The sequence below is a fragment of the Dermacentor silvarum genome, chromosome 6 (genome assembly GCF_013339745.2).
Source record: "Dermacentor silvarum isolate Dsil-2018 chromosome 6, BIME_Dsil_1.4, whole genome shotgun sequence".
Classification (NCBI taxonomy): Eukaryota; Metazoa; Arthropoda; class Arachnida; order Ixodida; family Ixodidae; genus Dermacentor; species Dermacentor silvarum.
This window is the reverse complement of record NC_051159.1, coordinates 185,702,480-185,717,772: the sequence shown is the minus strand read 5'-3', so window position 1 is coordinate 185,717,772 and position 15,293 is coordinate 185,702,480. Positions and strand designations below refer to the sequence as shown.

Here is a 15,293-nt window from a genome sequence, read left to right as displayed (position 1 = left end):
CGCCGTTATCGCGCCCCGCGACATATTATTGGAACGTGCGCTACGCGCTGGGGCAACCAGAGAAAGCAGTAAAGCTGATATTGTATCCACAGCATGGTTTTCAAGGACGTCTACATCAGGACATAACTGTTGAACGTGGCGATAAAATGCACGGCCGTAAAGTAAATTGCAGGTGCGTTTAACACATACCACGCGATTTAACTGTACGCCCGGTAACATGTAACAAATTTTTGTGCCAAGGAAATAACAGGCGAGTTTACGTGCGGAACACTGATCACCGTGTACTAGGCGAAGCACAAGTCGCAGAGCAAGCAGCCGGCAACGGACAGACAGGGAGGGGAACGCGAACCCAACGCGAAAGCGTGGTTGCCGAAGCGCCGCACGACAGACCAGGGGCGGTATTCTGTAAGAGTCCAATTAGTGGACTGTCCATTTCGGCTGTTGCTGATTGGCTGCTGCTTCACGTGCAGGAAGGAGACTGGCTGGCACCTTCCTGCACGTGAAGCAGCAGCCAATCAGCGACAGCCTAAATGGACAGTCCACTAATAGGAGTTACAGAATACCGCCCCAGTTCTATACTGCCCGGCCAGAAGAAGGAACCAAGAAGCGACTGCAGTCACCTAGTAACCCGTAATGGCGGCTGTACAACGTGACAAACGTACCACACATGCCCGCAATATACAGACTGTGCTAAGTACCTTCTTTCTAATATGGGTAAACCAGACCCTTGAACATCTTGAATATTTCGCCTTACATCTTCAAGAATTAAAAGCCACACAGAGTCCGATATGCCATCATAGGTGTAATCAAGGCCTAAAATATGAATAGAGTCACTCTTTTGAAGACAGAAAAAAGGGAGTTAGGAGATCAAGAAAAGGAGGCCTTTTCTTGATCTCCTAACTCCCTTTTTTCTGTCTTCAAAAGAGTGATTCTATTCGTATTTTAGGCCTAGATTACACCTAGTGAGGCCAAGAGACCACGTGCTGACCTGGTCAGCGTGTATCGTACACGATGACGACTTGGTGCAGTAATTCACTTACTACACCAAACCGGCATCATGTCTTACCTGTATGCAAACGCTCACAATTCTGATGGTGCGCGGGTCAAACAAGCAAAGCTCACGCAACAATTTTGATTGTGCACGGGTCACCGTCGTCTGAGTCTTCTATGAGTAAGCAAGCGACGCTCATGCAACAATTCTGATGGTGTGCGGGTCACCGTCGTCATTATCTTCTATGAGTAATCAAGCAACGTGCACGCAACAATTCTGATGGTGCGCGGGTCACCGTCGTCATCGTCTTCTATGAGTAAGCAAGCAACGCTCACGCAACAATTCTGATGGTGTGCGGGTCACCGTCGTCATTCTCTTCTATGAGTAAGCAAGCAACGCTCACGCAACAATTCTGATGGTGCGCGGGTCACCGTCGTCATCGCCTTCTATGAGTAAGCAAGCAACGCTTATGCAACAATTCTGATGGTGTGCGGGTCACCGTCATCATCGTCTTCTATGAGTAAGCAAGAAACGCTCACATAACAATTCTGATGGTGTGCGGGTCATCGTCGGCATCGTCTTCTATGAGTAAGCAAGCAAGGCTTATGCAACAATTCTGATGGTGTGCGGGTCACCGTCGTCATTATCTTCTATGAGTAATCAAGCAACGTTCACGCAACAATTCTGATGGTGCGCGGGTCACCGTCGTCATCGCCTTCTATGAGTAAGCAAGCAACGCTTATGCAACAATTCTGATGGTGTGCGGGTCACCGTCATCATCGTCTTCTATGAGTAAGCAAGCAACGCTCACATAACAATTCTGATGGTGTGCGGGTCATCGTCGTCATCGCCTTCTATGAGTAAGCAAGCAACGCTTATGCAACAATTCTGATTATGATTATGCAACGACGGGTCACCGTCGTCATTATCTTCTATGAGTAATCAAGCAACGTTCACGCAACAATTCTGATGGTGCGCGGGTCACCGTCGTAATCGCCTTCTATGAGTAAGCAAGCAACGCTTATGCAACAATTCTGATGGTGTGCGGGTCACCGTCGTCATTATCTTCTATGAGTAATCAAGCAACGTTCACGCAACAATTCTGATGGTGCACGGGTCACCGTCGTCATCGCCTTCTATGAGTAAGCAAGCAACGCTTATGCAACAATTCTGATGGTGTGCGGGTCACCGTCATCATCGTCTTCTATGAGTAAGCAAGCAACGCTCACATAACAATTCTGATGGTGTGCGGGTCATTGTCGGCATCGTCTTCTATGAGTAAGCAAGCAAGGCTCACGCAACAATTCTGATGGTGTGCGGGTCATCGTCTTCCATGAGTACGCAAGCAACGCTCACGCAACAACTCTGATGGTGTGAGGTCAAACAAGCAACGCTCATGCAACAATTGTGATGGTATGCGGGTCACCATCGTCATCATCATCTATGAATAAGCAACCAACGCTCACGCAACAATTTTGATTGTGCACGGGTCACCGTCGTCTGAGTCTTCTATGAGTAAGCAAGCGACGCTCATGCAACAATTCTGATGGTGTGCGGGTCACCGTCGTCATTCTCTTCTATGAGTAATCAAGCAACGTTCACGCAACAATTCTGATGGTGCGCGGGTCACCGTCGTCATCGCCTTCTATGAGTAAGCAAGCAACGCTTATGCAACAATTCTGATGGTGTGCGGGTCACCGTCATCATCGTCTTCTATGAGTAAGCAAGCAACGCTCACATAACAATTCTGATGGTGTGCGGGTCATCGTCGTCATCGCCTTCTATGAGTAAGCAAGCAACGCTTATGCAACAATTCTGATGGTGTGCGGGTCACCGTCGTCATTATCTTCTATGAGTAATCAAGCAACGTTCACGCAACAATTCTGATGGTGCGCGGGTCACCGTCGTAATCGCCTTCTATGAGTAAGCAAGCAACGCTTATGCAACAATTCTGATGGTGTGCGGGTCACCGTCGTCATTATCTTCTATGAGTAATCAAGCAACGTTCACGCAACAATTCTGATGGTGCACGGGTCACCGTCGTCATCGCCTTCTATGAGTAAGCAAGCAAGGCTCACGCAACAATTCTGATGGTGTGCGGGTCATCGTCTTCCATGAGTACGCAAGCAACGCTCACGCAACAACTCTGATGGTGTGAGGTCAAACAAGCAACGCTCATGCAACAATTGTGATGGTATGCGGGTCACCATCGTCATCATCATCTATGAATAAGCAACCAACGCTCACGCAACAATTTTGATTGTGCACGGGTCACCGTCGTCTGAGTCTTCTATGAGTAAGCAAGCGACGCTCATGCAACAATTCTGATGGTGTGCGGGTCACCGTCGTCATTATCTTCTATGAGTAAGCAAGCGACGCTCATGCAACAATTCTGATGGTGTGCGGGTCACCGTCGTCATTATCTTCTATGAGTAATCAAGCAACGTTCACGCAACAATTCTGATGGTGCGCGGGTCACCGTCGTCATCGCCTTCTATGAGTAAGCAAGCAACGCTTATGCAACAATTCTGATGGTGTGCGGGTCACCGTCGTCATTATCTTCTATGATTAATCAAGCAACGTTCACGCAACAATTCTGATGGTGCGCGGGTCACCGTCGTAATCGCCTTCTATGAGTAAGCAAGCAACGCTTATGCAACAATTCTGATGGTGTGCGGGTCACCGTCGTCATTATCTTCTATGAGTAATCAAGCAACGTTCACGCAACAATTCTGATGGTGCACGGGTCACCGTCGTCATCGCCTTCTATGAGTAAGCAAGCAACGCTTATGCAACAATTCTGATGGTGTGCGGGTCACCGTCATCATCGTCTTCTATGAGTAAGCAAGCAACGCTCACATAACAATTCTGATGGTGTGCGGGTCATCGTCGGCATCGTCTTCTATGAGTAAGCAAGCAAGGCTCACGCAACAATTCTGATGGTGCGCGGGTCATCGTCTTCCATGAGTACGCAAGCAACGCTCACGCAACAACTCTGATGGTGTGAGGTCAAACAAGCAACGCTCATGCAACAATTGTGATGGTATGCGGGTCACCATCGTCATCATCATCTATGAATAAGCAACCAACGCTCACGCAACAATTTTGATTGTGCACGGGTCACCGTCGCCTGAGTCTTCTATGAGTAAGCAAGCGACGCTCATGCAACAATTCTGATGGTGTGCGGGTCACCGTCATCATCGTCTTCTATGAGTAAGCAAGCAACGCTCACATAACAATTCTGATGGTGTGCGGGTCATCGTCGGCATCGTCTTCTATGAGTAAGCAAGCAAGGCTTATGCAACAATTCTGATGGTGTGCGGGTCACCGTCGTCATTATCTTCTATGAGTAATCAAGCAACGTTCACGCAACAATTCTGATGGTGTGCGGGTCACCGTCGTCATTGTCTTCTATGAGTAAGCAAGCAACGCTCACGCAACAATTCTGATGGTGTGCGGGTCACCGTCGTCATTCTCTTCTATGAGTAAGCAAGCAACGTTCACGCAACAATTCTGATGGTGCGCGGGTCACCATCGTCATCGCCTTCTATGAGTAAGCAAGCAACGCTCACATAACAATTCTGATGGTGTGCGGGTCACCGTCGTCATCGTCTTCTATGAGTAAGCAAGCAACGCTCACATAACAATTCTGATGGTGTGCGGGTCATCGTAGTCATCGCTTTCAATGAGTAAGCAAGCAATACTCAGGCAACAATTCTGATGGTGTGCGGGTCACCGTCGTCATCGTCTTCTGCAAGTAAGCAAGCAAGGCTCACGCAACAATTCTGATGGCGTGCGGGTCACCGTCGTCATCGTCTTCTATGAGTAAGCAAGCAACGCTCACATAACAATTCTGATGGTGTGCGGGTCATCGTCGTCATCGCTTTCAATGAGTAAGCAAGCAATACTCAGGCAACAATTCTGATGGCGTGCGGGTCACCGTCGTCATCCTCTTCTATGAGTAAGCAAGCAACGCTCACATAACAATTCTGATGGTGTGCGGGTCATCGTCGTCATCGCTTTCAATGAGTAAGCAAGCAAGGCTCACGCAACAATTCTGATGGTGTGCGGGTCACCGTCGTCATCGTCTTCTAGGAGTAAGCAAGCAATGCTCAGGCAACAATTCTGATGGCGTGCGGGTCACCGTCGTCATCGTCTTCTATGAGTAAGCAAGCAACGCTCACATAACAATTCTGATGGTGTGCGGGTCATCGTCGTCATCGCTTTCAATGAGTAAGCAAGCAATGCTCAGGCAACAATTCTGATGGTGTGCGGGTCACCGTCGTCATCGTCTTCTATGAGTAAGTAAGCAACGCTCACACAACAACTCTGATGGTGTGAGGTCAAACAAGCAACGCTCATGCAACAATTGTGATGGTGTGCGGGTCACCATCGTCATCATCTTCTATGAATAAGCAACCAACGCTCACGCAACAATTTTGATGGTGCGCGGGTCACCGTCGTCATCGTGTTAATTAAGATAGAGTTAATTGAGGCACTCGAACCCACGACCTTCGGTGGGAGCCGAACCTTCGAGCTTATTTGAGAGTCGAGCTCACCACCTTTGGCGTTAAAGCGAACTTAATTAGGGCAGAGTTAATTAATATACAGTTAATTAAGGCCCTCGAACCCATGATCTTTGGTGGGAGTCGGACCCTCGGGCTTTGGTGCTAATTAGGGCGAGGTTAATTAAGGTACAGTTAATTAAGGTAGCGTCAATTAAGGAACTAGAGCGTGTGACCTTTTCTCGGGAAAACCAAGTAATAAGTAACAATGCATTGCAACAAGAACGTCAAGTAATTCGATTAATGTCTCTTGAGCACGCATGCTTTTGCCTTCACCCACTTTGGCGTTTGAAGTGATTGTCTCTTTTTAACAGCGGAGCTGTTTAAGCTGGCCGTAAAGTGTGCCGCATGCCACTGCGTTGCCTAGCAACCACCTCGCAATGCTCGGGAGAGAGAAAGAAAATGAGAGCGAGCGAGAGAGAGAAGCAAATTGTAGCAGCACCAACGAGGCAACACGAAGAGGTGCTGCCGACGCCATTCGCGCTTCTCCCTTTCCCTGCATTAGCGCCGAACGCTCTCGGTGTCCGTGACTGCAGAAGGCGCCTCTGGAGGCGGCTCGGCCGAGCACCCACCAGCTGCGCGCTACTACAGCGCTACTGCGGATGCGCCGTGACGTCTGCTGCGCGCCGCCCGTAATCTGTGCATAGCTTTCTCCCCACTTCCCCTACGTGCGCTCGGGCTGGAAGCGCTTCGCGAGGCGTTCCCCGATGTCACGGACCACGAGGAAATGCTTATACACTTCGTGTAACTTTGCATCACTTTGTATAGCCAGGACCAGCAAGGAACCGATCAGCTCCACTGTGTCTTTAGCCTTGCGCCACTAGTGCAAGCTACCCCGCTCTTCTTTTTTTAAATCTTGGTGCATGGTAGTTGGGACACCCCGTATATTGATGTAAGATAGAAACCATCTTTAAACAACGCGCGCAGGTTCGTGCGCCCTCCAAGAGGACAACGGCCTATTGGTGAAAAAAAAAGACAAAGACGAGGACAGAGGAGCACGTGCATTCGCCGCACGCACTAGCATCCTGTGTGACCGTTGGCGGTGAATAATAGAAGCAGAGGTGAACCGCCGCTCGAGGAAAAAAAGAAGGTTTCATTTTTTATTTTCTTAGCTCCTGTTTGGAACGTTGCAGTCATCTTTCTTATTTACTTGCCGGGCACAAGTTAGCGCAATAGTTGGCTCTGAATTCCTTGAACCGTTCGTTACAATATATAGGGTGTTTCAGCGAACACTTAAAAAATTATTAAAGGTTGCCTGTGGCAGATAGCCCAATTCTAGTGAATGAGTTGGTCTACTCGAAGAGGCGGACATTACTTGCACAAGAAATTGAAATGCATAATCGAATCATTAACAATAATTCACTAATTAAGTTTTTAACTAATTACCTGATGGCCCATATTGCAGTTTACAAATTGTAGCCGGGGAGTTCGCAAGGCGGATCCACTTGGAATTAATTCTCAGGATGACACCAGTTTCAAGATATTAATTCCCGAACTTTGCGGAGAAATGCATTGGCGTTCATGAATGCATGTATCAATGCATGTATCAGTGCATGTATGAACGCATGTATGAACGCATGTATGAACGCATGTATGAACGCATGTATGAATGCATGTATGAATGCATGTATGAATATGAATGATGCATGCATGTATGCATGCATGTACACCCGTGACCAAAAGTATACGGACCACAGGGTTGCCTAAAAACTGAATTTCTTCGTAATTAACAAGCATAAACGGGAATTGGCGAGTACTCTGAAAAGTTCCCAATGTCAAGTTTGGACTGCGGTCCTCAATTTCAAGTTGAGTTCACAGGCAGAGGAAAAAATGGGCTTGATCGCGCAACCCCTGGTCCGTATACTTTTGCTCACGGGTGTATGTATGCATGTATGTATGCATGTATGCATGCATTTATGTATGTATGCATGCATGTATGAATGAATGTATGCATGCATGTATGAATGATTGTATGAATGAATGTATGAATGAATGTATGAATGAATGTATGAATGAATGTATGAATGAATGTATGAATGAATGTATGAATGAATGTATGAATGAATGTATGAATGAATGTATGCATGTATGAATGAATGTATGTATGTATATATGTATTGTCACGTTGTAATGACGAAGAATACGACGGTGGTACAACTGCGAGTCACGAAACTCTCTATTGGCCCGAACGTGTGACCCCAAAACAACTAACACTGAAGCGCAACCATAGCGGCGATTACAGGCGGCTATCGTCGATATCTGATCCGCGGGTGAAGCGCGTCGGCTTTTATATATGATTCATCGAAGATTTCCGCGTAATCGCTGGTTCCCGCGTGCCAGAAAATAGTGCAGAATTCGTGTCGTGCATAGAATTTCATTACACAAGGTTCGCTCAGAACACAGTGTTTTTCCTCGAACATAACATCGATGACGTGATGCAAGAAATCCAACTTCGTGCTTACCGTACATGAGCATCTCCTGCTGGGCCCGCTCTGTCTGGAACGATGGCGACTCGGCAGAAACCTCACAACGATACTTGCCCTCTGAATTGAGATCGGTGTCGTTTAGGTAGAGGTCGCTGATATTGGAGCGAGAGACCTGTGAGTGAGAAACGAAAAAAAAAAAAGAATGATAGAGCTATCTGAGAAAGACCATCAAAAAATTCGTCCGGCCTCCACTCCGTGCAGATCGTTAACCAGTGAAGTTGAAACGTGCGGCCCTGGTGTTTACACTGGGTTAATCCCGAGGGTTCATTAGAGTATTTCTTAATTCTGAGGTTACACACACATTCGGCTGTGACGGAGAGAACGACGTAGCTGACGGCATGACAGCAGTCCGCCGTTGTCACTTGCGTTCGAGGTCTCGAGTTTGCTCGGCGGCGTGGTTAGCAGCATTCGCGCGCCATTACCGTTTGCGATTCTTCGAAATTAACTTGCTTCAAAATTAAATATCTCCGTTACGTAAGACAATGAATGGTTCATACCCCCTTCCGCAATGGCTCATACCCCTCTAAACGCGGCCTCCCCATTACGACGACAGAAGAGAAGTGAAATTCTACGCTGGAATGATGAGCGGCAACAGAGCCAGCTATGGAAGAAGACGACAAGGACGAATGCGTGACCAGTGGCACGAGCGCGTCCGCGCGGCTGCCACTCTCCAACGTTCTCGCCGGGAAAGCACCGCGTCAACACATCCACCGCCTTCTGCCGTCGCTCTTCCGACCGTATGCCGTTGATTTCCGAGAGCTCGTTATCGAGCCATAGGCGATCACATACACGGCAGCTTGATCTGAAGTTGAGATTGAGGAACTCTCTTTGGAACCTTGCGAAGGCGCCGTCGAATCCCGGCACCGCGCCCTCGTAGCGTCGACGTCGCTTTGCGGCATTCTCGGCGTCGCGATATGGGTGGTCGGCTCTTGCTCTTCGCTTACGTGCCACATCGCGGGCACGCTCTTCCTCTCAGGCCACCGGATTGGCACGACTTCGACGGTCTCTCTCCTGCCGCTGCTCTCGCTCCTCGTAGATACGCTGCTCTTCAGGCGTACGGATCACGCGTGGCCTCCCCATAGCAACGGTGGAGCGAAATGGTACCGAAAACAGGCCTCGGAAACTCCGCTGGTTTTTTTGTCCACGCGAATTGCAGCGCCATCCATGAGATGGATGCGAAACCAAAATCGCTTTTCCTTTTTTTTTTCTTGTCAACCCTCTCTCAACTTTATCATACGAAGCCAACAAACAATGACACCAAGGCCAACATTGGGGAAAATTACTTGTACTTACTTATTAAATTAAAGAAATTTTGTTAAATTTTGTTAAAGAATTAAATTAGTTAAATTAAATTAGTTAAATTAAGTTAGTTAAATTTTGTTAAAGGAATTGGGTTTATTGACCAGTTGCCATCACCCTAAAAGATCACGTGCTCGTAACGCCTGCGGCAGAAAGGATGTTCCACATCCGCCCTATGGTTTGCGAGTGGTGGCGCTGGCTAGCACTCCCAGGGTTAGTTCTAGTTGTAAAACATAAATACCCCAGAAAGTTGATGGGAAAACGGCTCCGCGGTAGCTCAATGGTGAGAGCATCGCACGCGTAATGCGAAGATGTGGGTTCGTTCACCACCTGCGGACAGTTGCTTTTCATCCATTTTCATTTCCATTAATTTATAATTTCTTTAATTTAATCAGTAAGTACAAGTAATTTTCCCCTATGTTGGCCTTGGTGTCATTGTTCGTTGGCTTCTTATGATATGCTTATTAAAAATCGGGCCCCTCGGTTCCCTTTCTTCTCTCTCAACTTTGTAGTTTCTCTCTCGCCTCCAACTATCAGCCGCGTGGCTGGCGCGGACCGCGCTCGTTGTCGGCCGTGCTGATAACGGCCACAACGGCAGCAATGTTTTTTTCTGGCATTATGCGGTCAGTTTTGCGGTTTTCGCCTTCCATGCTAGCAGTGTGGTCCGTGTGGTACCCTACCGTTGCATGTTTGCGGCTTTTTTCCGCAATGTCTCGCAGCTGTCGCTGTTCGTGTATAGGCACCGCGCATTGCAGTTTGCGCGCCATATATGCACCACTACAAGTGAAGCTTTGGGACGGCCAGTGTCAAAACCAGCAAAACTGGAGAGACGCTGTATACATTCGCCGTGATACTTTCGATCGCTTATCACGACAGAAGACTGTCCGAGTTGTGAAAATATCAAAGTGCGCATGCTCTGCATATGATAGCACGCGTTCGAAATCGATATGAGCAGCGTGAACAATTGTGAGCTTGATATTGTCAAAGCGCAGGGCATACCTCTCAAACGAGCGACGATAAGGAAGCCGTTGTCGTTCGGAATGGCGTATCATTTTCATCGCCTCTCTAGTGGACCGGCGTCGGCAATACTGGGGCGAAACATGAAATGTCGTAGCGCCATCTGAACAGTGAACGGTGCCCATGGTTCGGTGGTGTACGAACACATCAAGGTGAAGTGAGCCATGTGACGTGAAATTCTACCGCATCCCTAAAGACAACCGGTGAGCACTGTGCAGTTTACTTCCCGGTTTTCATTTGTGATGCTAATTGTGCGCAGTCGTACATGGCTGTCCGGTGGGGAGGCAGGAGCAAGCGGATTTGAAATCACCACAACGATGCAGTAAATCGTAATCACAACTAGTACTCTGCCGCGACGCGAAACGAGCTCAGTTTTGTATGTTCCAACTGCGATGTTATAATTTATGATCTTCATAGTTCTTCCGGATGGAAGCGTTTTTAACCTACGCCGGAAGGATGGACCTAAGGGGTTTGCCCAGAGACAACGTTCACAACCGCAGAATATGCTCGGCGCACTTCACGGAGGTGGATTTTATGGTCCGAGCGAGAAGCAGGCCGTGAGAAGCTATTCTGCGCATTGGCCATTAGAGCAATTACAATAAATGTTTTTTACATGTGCGTACATGAAACACCATCCACGTTTTGTTGCATTCTATAGTGTGTTGCACTGTCTGCTCCAATTCTGGTTCTCGTAAACGAACAAAATAAAGGGAGTCCAAATAACTGTTGTGTTGTAAGTGGAATTATTTTTAATACAATTTGGGCACATGCTTGCTTGATTGTAATAATGAACGCGACTGCGTGCATGAAAACGCAAAAAGAATCCACTGCGCACAAGCACGCAGCACGAATGCTCGAATGGCACGGCCGGACAGGAGAGGAGTCGGAGCGCGCGCTTCGGTCCGGCGGTGCGTCTGATAACTCCCGCGACAACAACAAAAAAGCATTGCGCGAGGCATGAGGGGAGGGTGAGGCGAGGCATGAGAGAGGGAAAGGAGAAATGAACGGAACAACGCTATCATAAAAAAAGGAATAGAAAAAGTTCTATAGCGAAAGGGGGAGCGTAAAAAAAAACTGCGTCGCTTTTCTTTTTTTTTTTTTTCGACACCATAGTACCGTCATCCATCCGCTAGGGCCTAACTGAAGTGCGCCTTGTCGCTAGCGTCGACTGAGCGTCTGGTATACATAGGTTGCACGGACGTCATCGCGGACGCCATATTGGGGTACCTGCAGGCCGAGAAGGGGCTTAAGCAAGGAACCTGACAGCATGACAGCAACAAAAAGCGAGTCTTGCGTCGAACGTCAGAGCGATAACAATGATAAACCGGTGAAGCAGCAACAAAAAGCGCGTCTTGCGTCGAACGTCAGAGCGATAACAATGATAAACCGGTGAAAAACAATCGCCGTGAAAAAGCAAAACAGTTTGCGCGTGATTATACGTTGCACTGACGTCATCGTAGTCGCCATCTTAGGGTACCAGCGCGGTGCGATATGGCTGCGTGACGTCACATGAATACTATCTATAGGAGAACCATTGGGAGGTATATTAAGATTCACCCCCCTGCCGAAAATTCCCCTTGGTCGCCTTATCAGGCGCTCACTACGTCACGCACAACGTCATACATTCACAGAGACACGTCGTTTTAGACGCAGGTGATAAGACGAGCGCATAGAGTTTCTCACTATAACACCTAGAGGGTAAACTGGCGCCACCGTCTATGCGAGTTTCTTAAAGGGCTGCCGTGCCCTCATGGGAATGACGGAATATGTGTCTGCGAGGCTTGTGTTGGCTGGTGTTGTACGAGGCTTCGTCTAAAACGTGGATATGGCTACACAAATAACGCGTTCTTAAAATAAAATCTACATAAAAGGCTTTCATTCACCCATATTACATCTCTCAATAAAGTTTACTCACATACAATGCAGCATCAAGCGAAGAAAAGCAAGAACAGACGACAAGTTGTTCCAAAGCGAGCGAGAATCTTGTCGTCTGCCCTCCAACTTTAGAGGCCAGCTGATACTTTTTACTCTTCATAGAATTGTGCATCCAATAGTGTGTCCTCAAAATTAAACAAAACATGTTTTTTGTGTAATAATAAAGATAAAGTAGTTTTTTACGCCCTGTTTTATCAGGAAAAGAATCATTGTGACAGACGGAACGGTGCTAGCCAGGCGCGTCTTCAAGGCGTTCTGGCTCTCCAAGAACGATGCCAATCCGAATCCACAATATACCGGCATTCCCTTGCATACCACGGCGCAGCAGCGCCACATTTCCCTCTAGGTTTTATAGTGCGAAACTCTGTGGACGAGCGGCGATATGCTCAGTTTAACGGCCACCTGTGTTTAAAAAGATGTGTCTGTGACGTAATGTGCACCTGATAAAGGCGAACGACGATATGCGTTCGCTTTTGTTGTTGGCTCTTTCACTCTCACTTTTTGGGGGAAAGCTTTTCCGCGTGGACGCCATAACATCCCGGATTAGACAGCTTCGCTGTAAAAACATGGGCAAACAGCAAGCGTTTCTTCTACGTCTTCATGGTATTCCAAGACCATTTCGAGGGGTTTAAGTGCTTGCTACTAAGCAGCTGTCCACTATTCCTCGCCGACATTTTGCAATAATGTGTACACTGCAACTAACGTCACCTACTTAGCGATGGAGATGACAGATGTGCCCACACTTTGAAACAATTCATGAATGGGTAGAACGCTGTTATCTATTAGCGACGAAGCGCTCGGTGTATACAAAGTGCTCTGTGGACAATGTCATTATTCGACAGTTTTAGTTTAGGGTCCGCAGCGGCTGCGAACGCAATACGTAAGGCCAATGCGCACGCAAGTAAGTTTTTTTTCTTAGACGTGTTTTAACTAGACGTGAGATATGGCGTCCCGATGTTGTGAACTGTAAATAAATGTTCATCTTGATTTAGCGTATGTCTGAATCTCAAACAGCGTTATAGACCCTTCGCAAAATAAGGAGTCGCTTCCAGCTCGCCCAACTTTTTTAATTTTGGTTGAGTCACTTCGGTTCATGCCAAGTAGTAGCTAATTTGTTTACCCTGTTTCGTGCAGTCTAAGTCACAGCCGTTCTGCTTGTTTACCCTGGTTTATTTACCATGGTGCAGATTGTGCTCTGAATGCGTGCGACTTTGGCGATACAGAAAAATGAGCACGCTCCCTCCCACGGTGTCTGGATATCTTGCGGGGAGGGGGAGTGATGGAGATCGATGATCTGCTAACGAGCAACAATGAGCCCAATAGTTCCACTCGGCACTAAGGCAAGCATATCCTGTAACAGGTCACACTGCTATTCCTGTACTCTTGCTCTGATCTGGATCTGTTGGACAAAGTACGTGCGACGATACCATACAGATTGAACAGCGTCGCTTCGCTGCTCATCGAAGCCATCAGAACACCGGCACCATGATCTTGTGCAGACCGCGGCGTTTCGGTTTTTCGCCCGTTAAACGATGCCAGCCGAAACACTGAATGCTGGCCATTCTTCACAGAGTGTCGAGGCACACCACGAGGCATAAGAAAAAGGTTTACTTTTCGAGAGTGGTACGGTCACCCGAAGCAACATGCAAAGCATACAAAGTGCAAAAAGTCGAAACGCTTGCTTACTGCCTAGGCCGTACGTCAACGCTTATCTCGGGCGTTGCTGCCAAGTTCACGGTAATGTGATGCCACTGCCATGCCATTTGTAGCCAGAACAACGTAGAACAAATCCACAAATAATTTTACAGAATTATTCTTTCCTATGCTGGAAACAATGAGCTGTGATCGCGATAGCGATTGTAAACCAGTATTCGTGGAAAACAGTGTGTCTCTAGCTGTGGGAAATTATACTTTCGTTTATCAAGCTGATGTTTATGTGGCTCATTGCTTCCTGAACTGTTAAATTATTTCTGCACGTAATAGTAGCTAAGTGCTCTCATGGTTTCCTCTCCTGTCTACCTGGTTTCGTCATACATAAGTCAAGCCAAGTTCTTTTTAGACAAGTCAAGCGAAGTTTTCATGGGAGAAATTGTTTTTACTACCCTGTAATTCAACGCGTGACGCACCGTTCAGCATGTTGCCATTCGGATGCATGTCGGCCCTTGAAAAACTGAGTGAGATGGAGCAAATAATTGTAGCTCGAATGCGCGATCAGAACTTACATGCATGCGAACAAGCGCGTGAAACAGCAATATGGGCGCAGCTATACAATGAGGGTTCTGTCGTTCTACTCGTTGCCGAATAAGCAGGGCCGCTTGTAGGCGTGAACTTTTCTTTGATCTTGATACGTACAGAATAGAGCGCAAACGGCTATTAAATATCACTATGGCGATTTGAAACAATACGTTTGGTACACTTGATGGCAGTCGACTTACGTGCAATAATCGGCGGTCTTGTAAGAATCCATCCCTGGTAAACTCGGCCGCAAAATGTTGCGGGGCACGCGGGCGAAACGCTCCTCCTCGCCTACTGGCGCCGAAGCCTACGCGTCCCTCCGTGACTGCAAGAGTGCATGTTTCTGCTCTTCTTCCTTGTGCGCCGGCGATATCCGAGTGCAGCCGCGAGGGGACCCTCTTGCGGTTGGTGCTGTGGCAGCTTCGACGGGCAAAACGACAGAAATAAATACTTCACCTTGCCCGGCTCTTTCTATAGAGCGCCTTTTCTGCCACACTCTTCTGTGGGAGAACGTCCCGTTCGTGAGAAGAAATAAGGAGCGATCATTGGCCACGGAAAGGCGCAGTGCAGAAAAAAAAAAGACCTGTTTTGTTCGCGACCGTAGATATGCATCCGCGCTCCTGACTCGACAAAAAGCGACCGGTGTGGCGCGCGCACGCTCACGCTTCACATAGTTTTGCCCGTCGAAGCCGCCACAGCACCAATCGCGGCTGCACTCTGATATCGCCGGCGCGCAACGAAGAAACGCAGAAACATGCACGCTTG

The 15,293-nt window shown here is 47.8% G+C and overlaps 1 protein-coding gene across 1 annotated transcript in view; it reads right to left on the bottom strand.

Moving 5' to 3' along the window:
- The window catches only part of LOC119456541 (uncharacterized), a 491,108-nt gene that overhangs the window by 152,962 nt on the left and 322,853 nt on the right, over positions 1–15,293 (bottom strand). Inside the window, exon 3 of the mRNA XM_037718374.2 lies at positions 8,019–8,154. Coding sequence (XP_037574302.1) covers positions 8,019–8,154 — 136 coding nt within the window. The remainder of the gene's footprint in view (positions 1–8,018; positions 8,155–15,293) is intronic.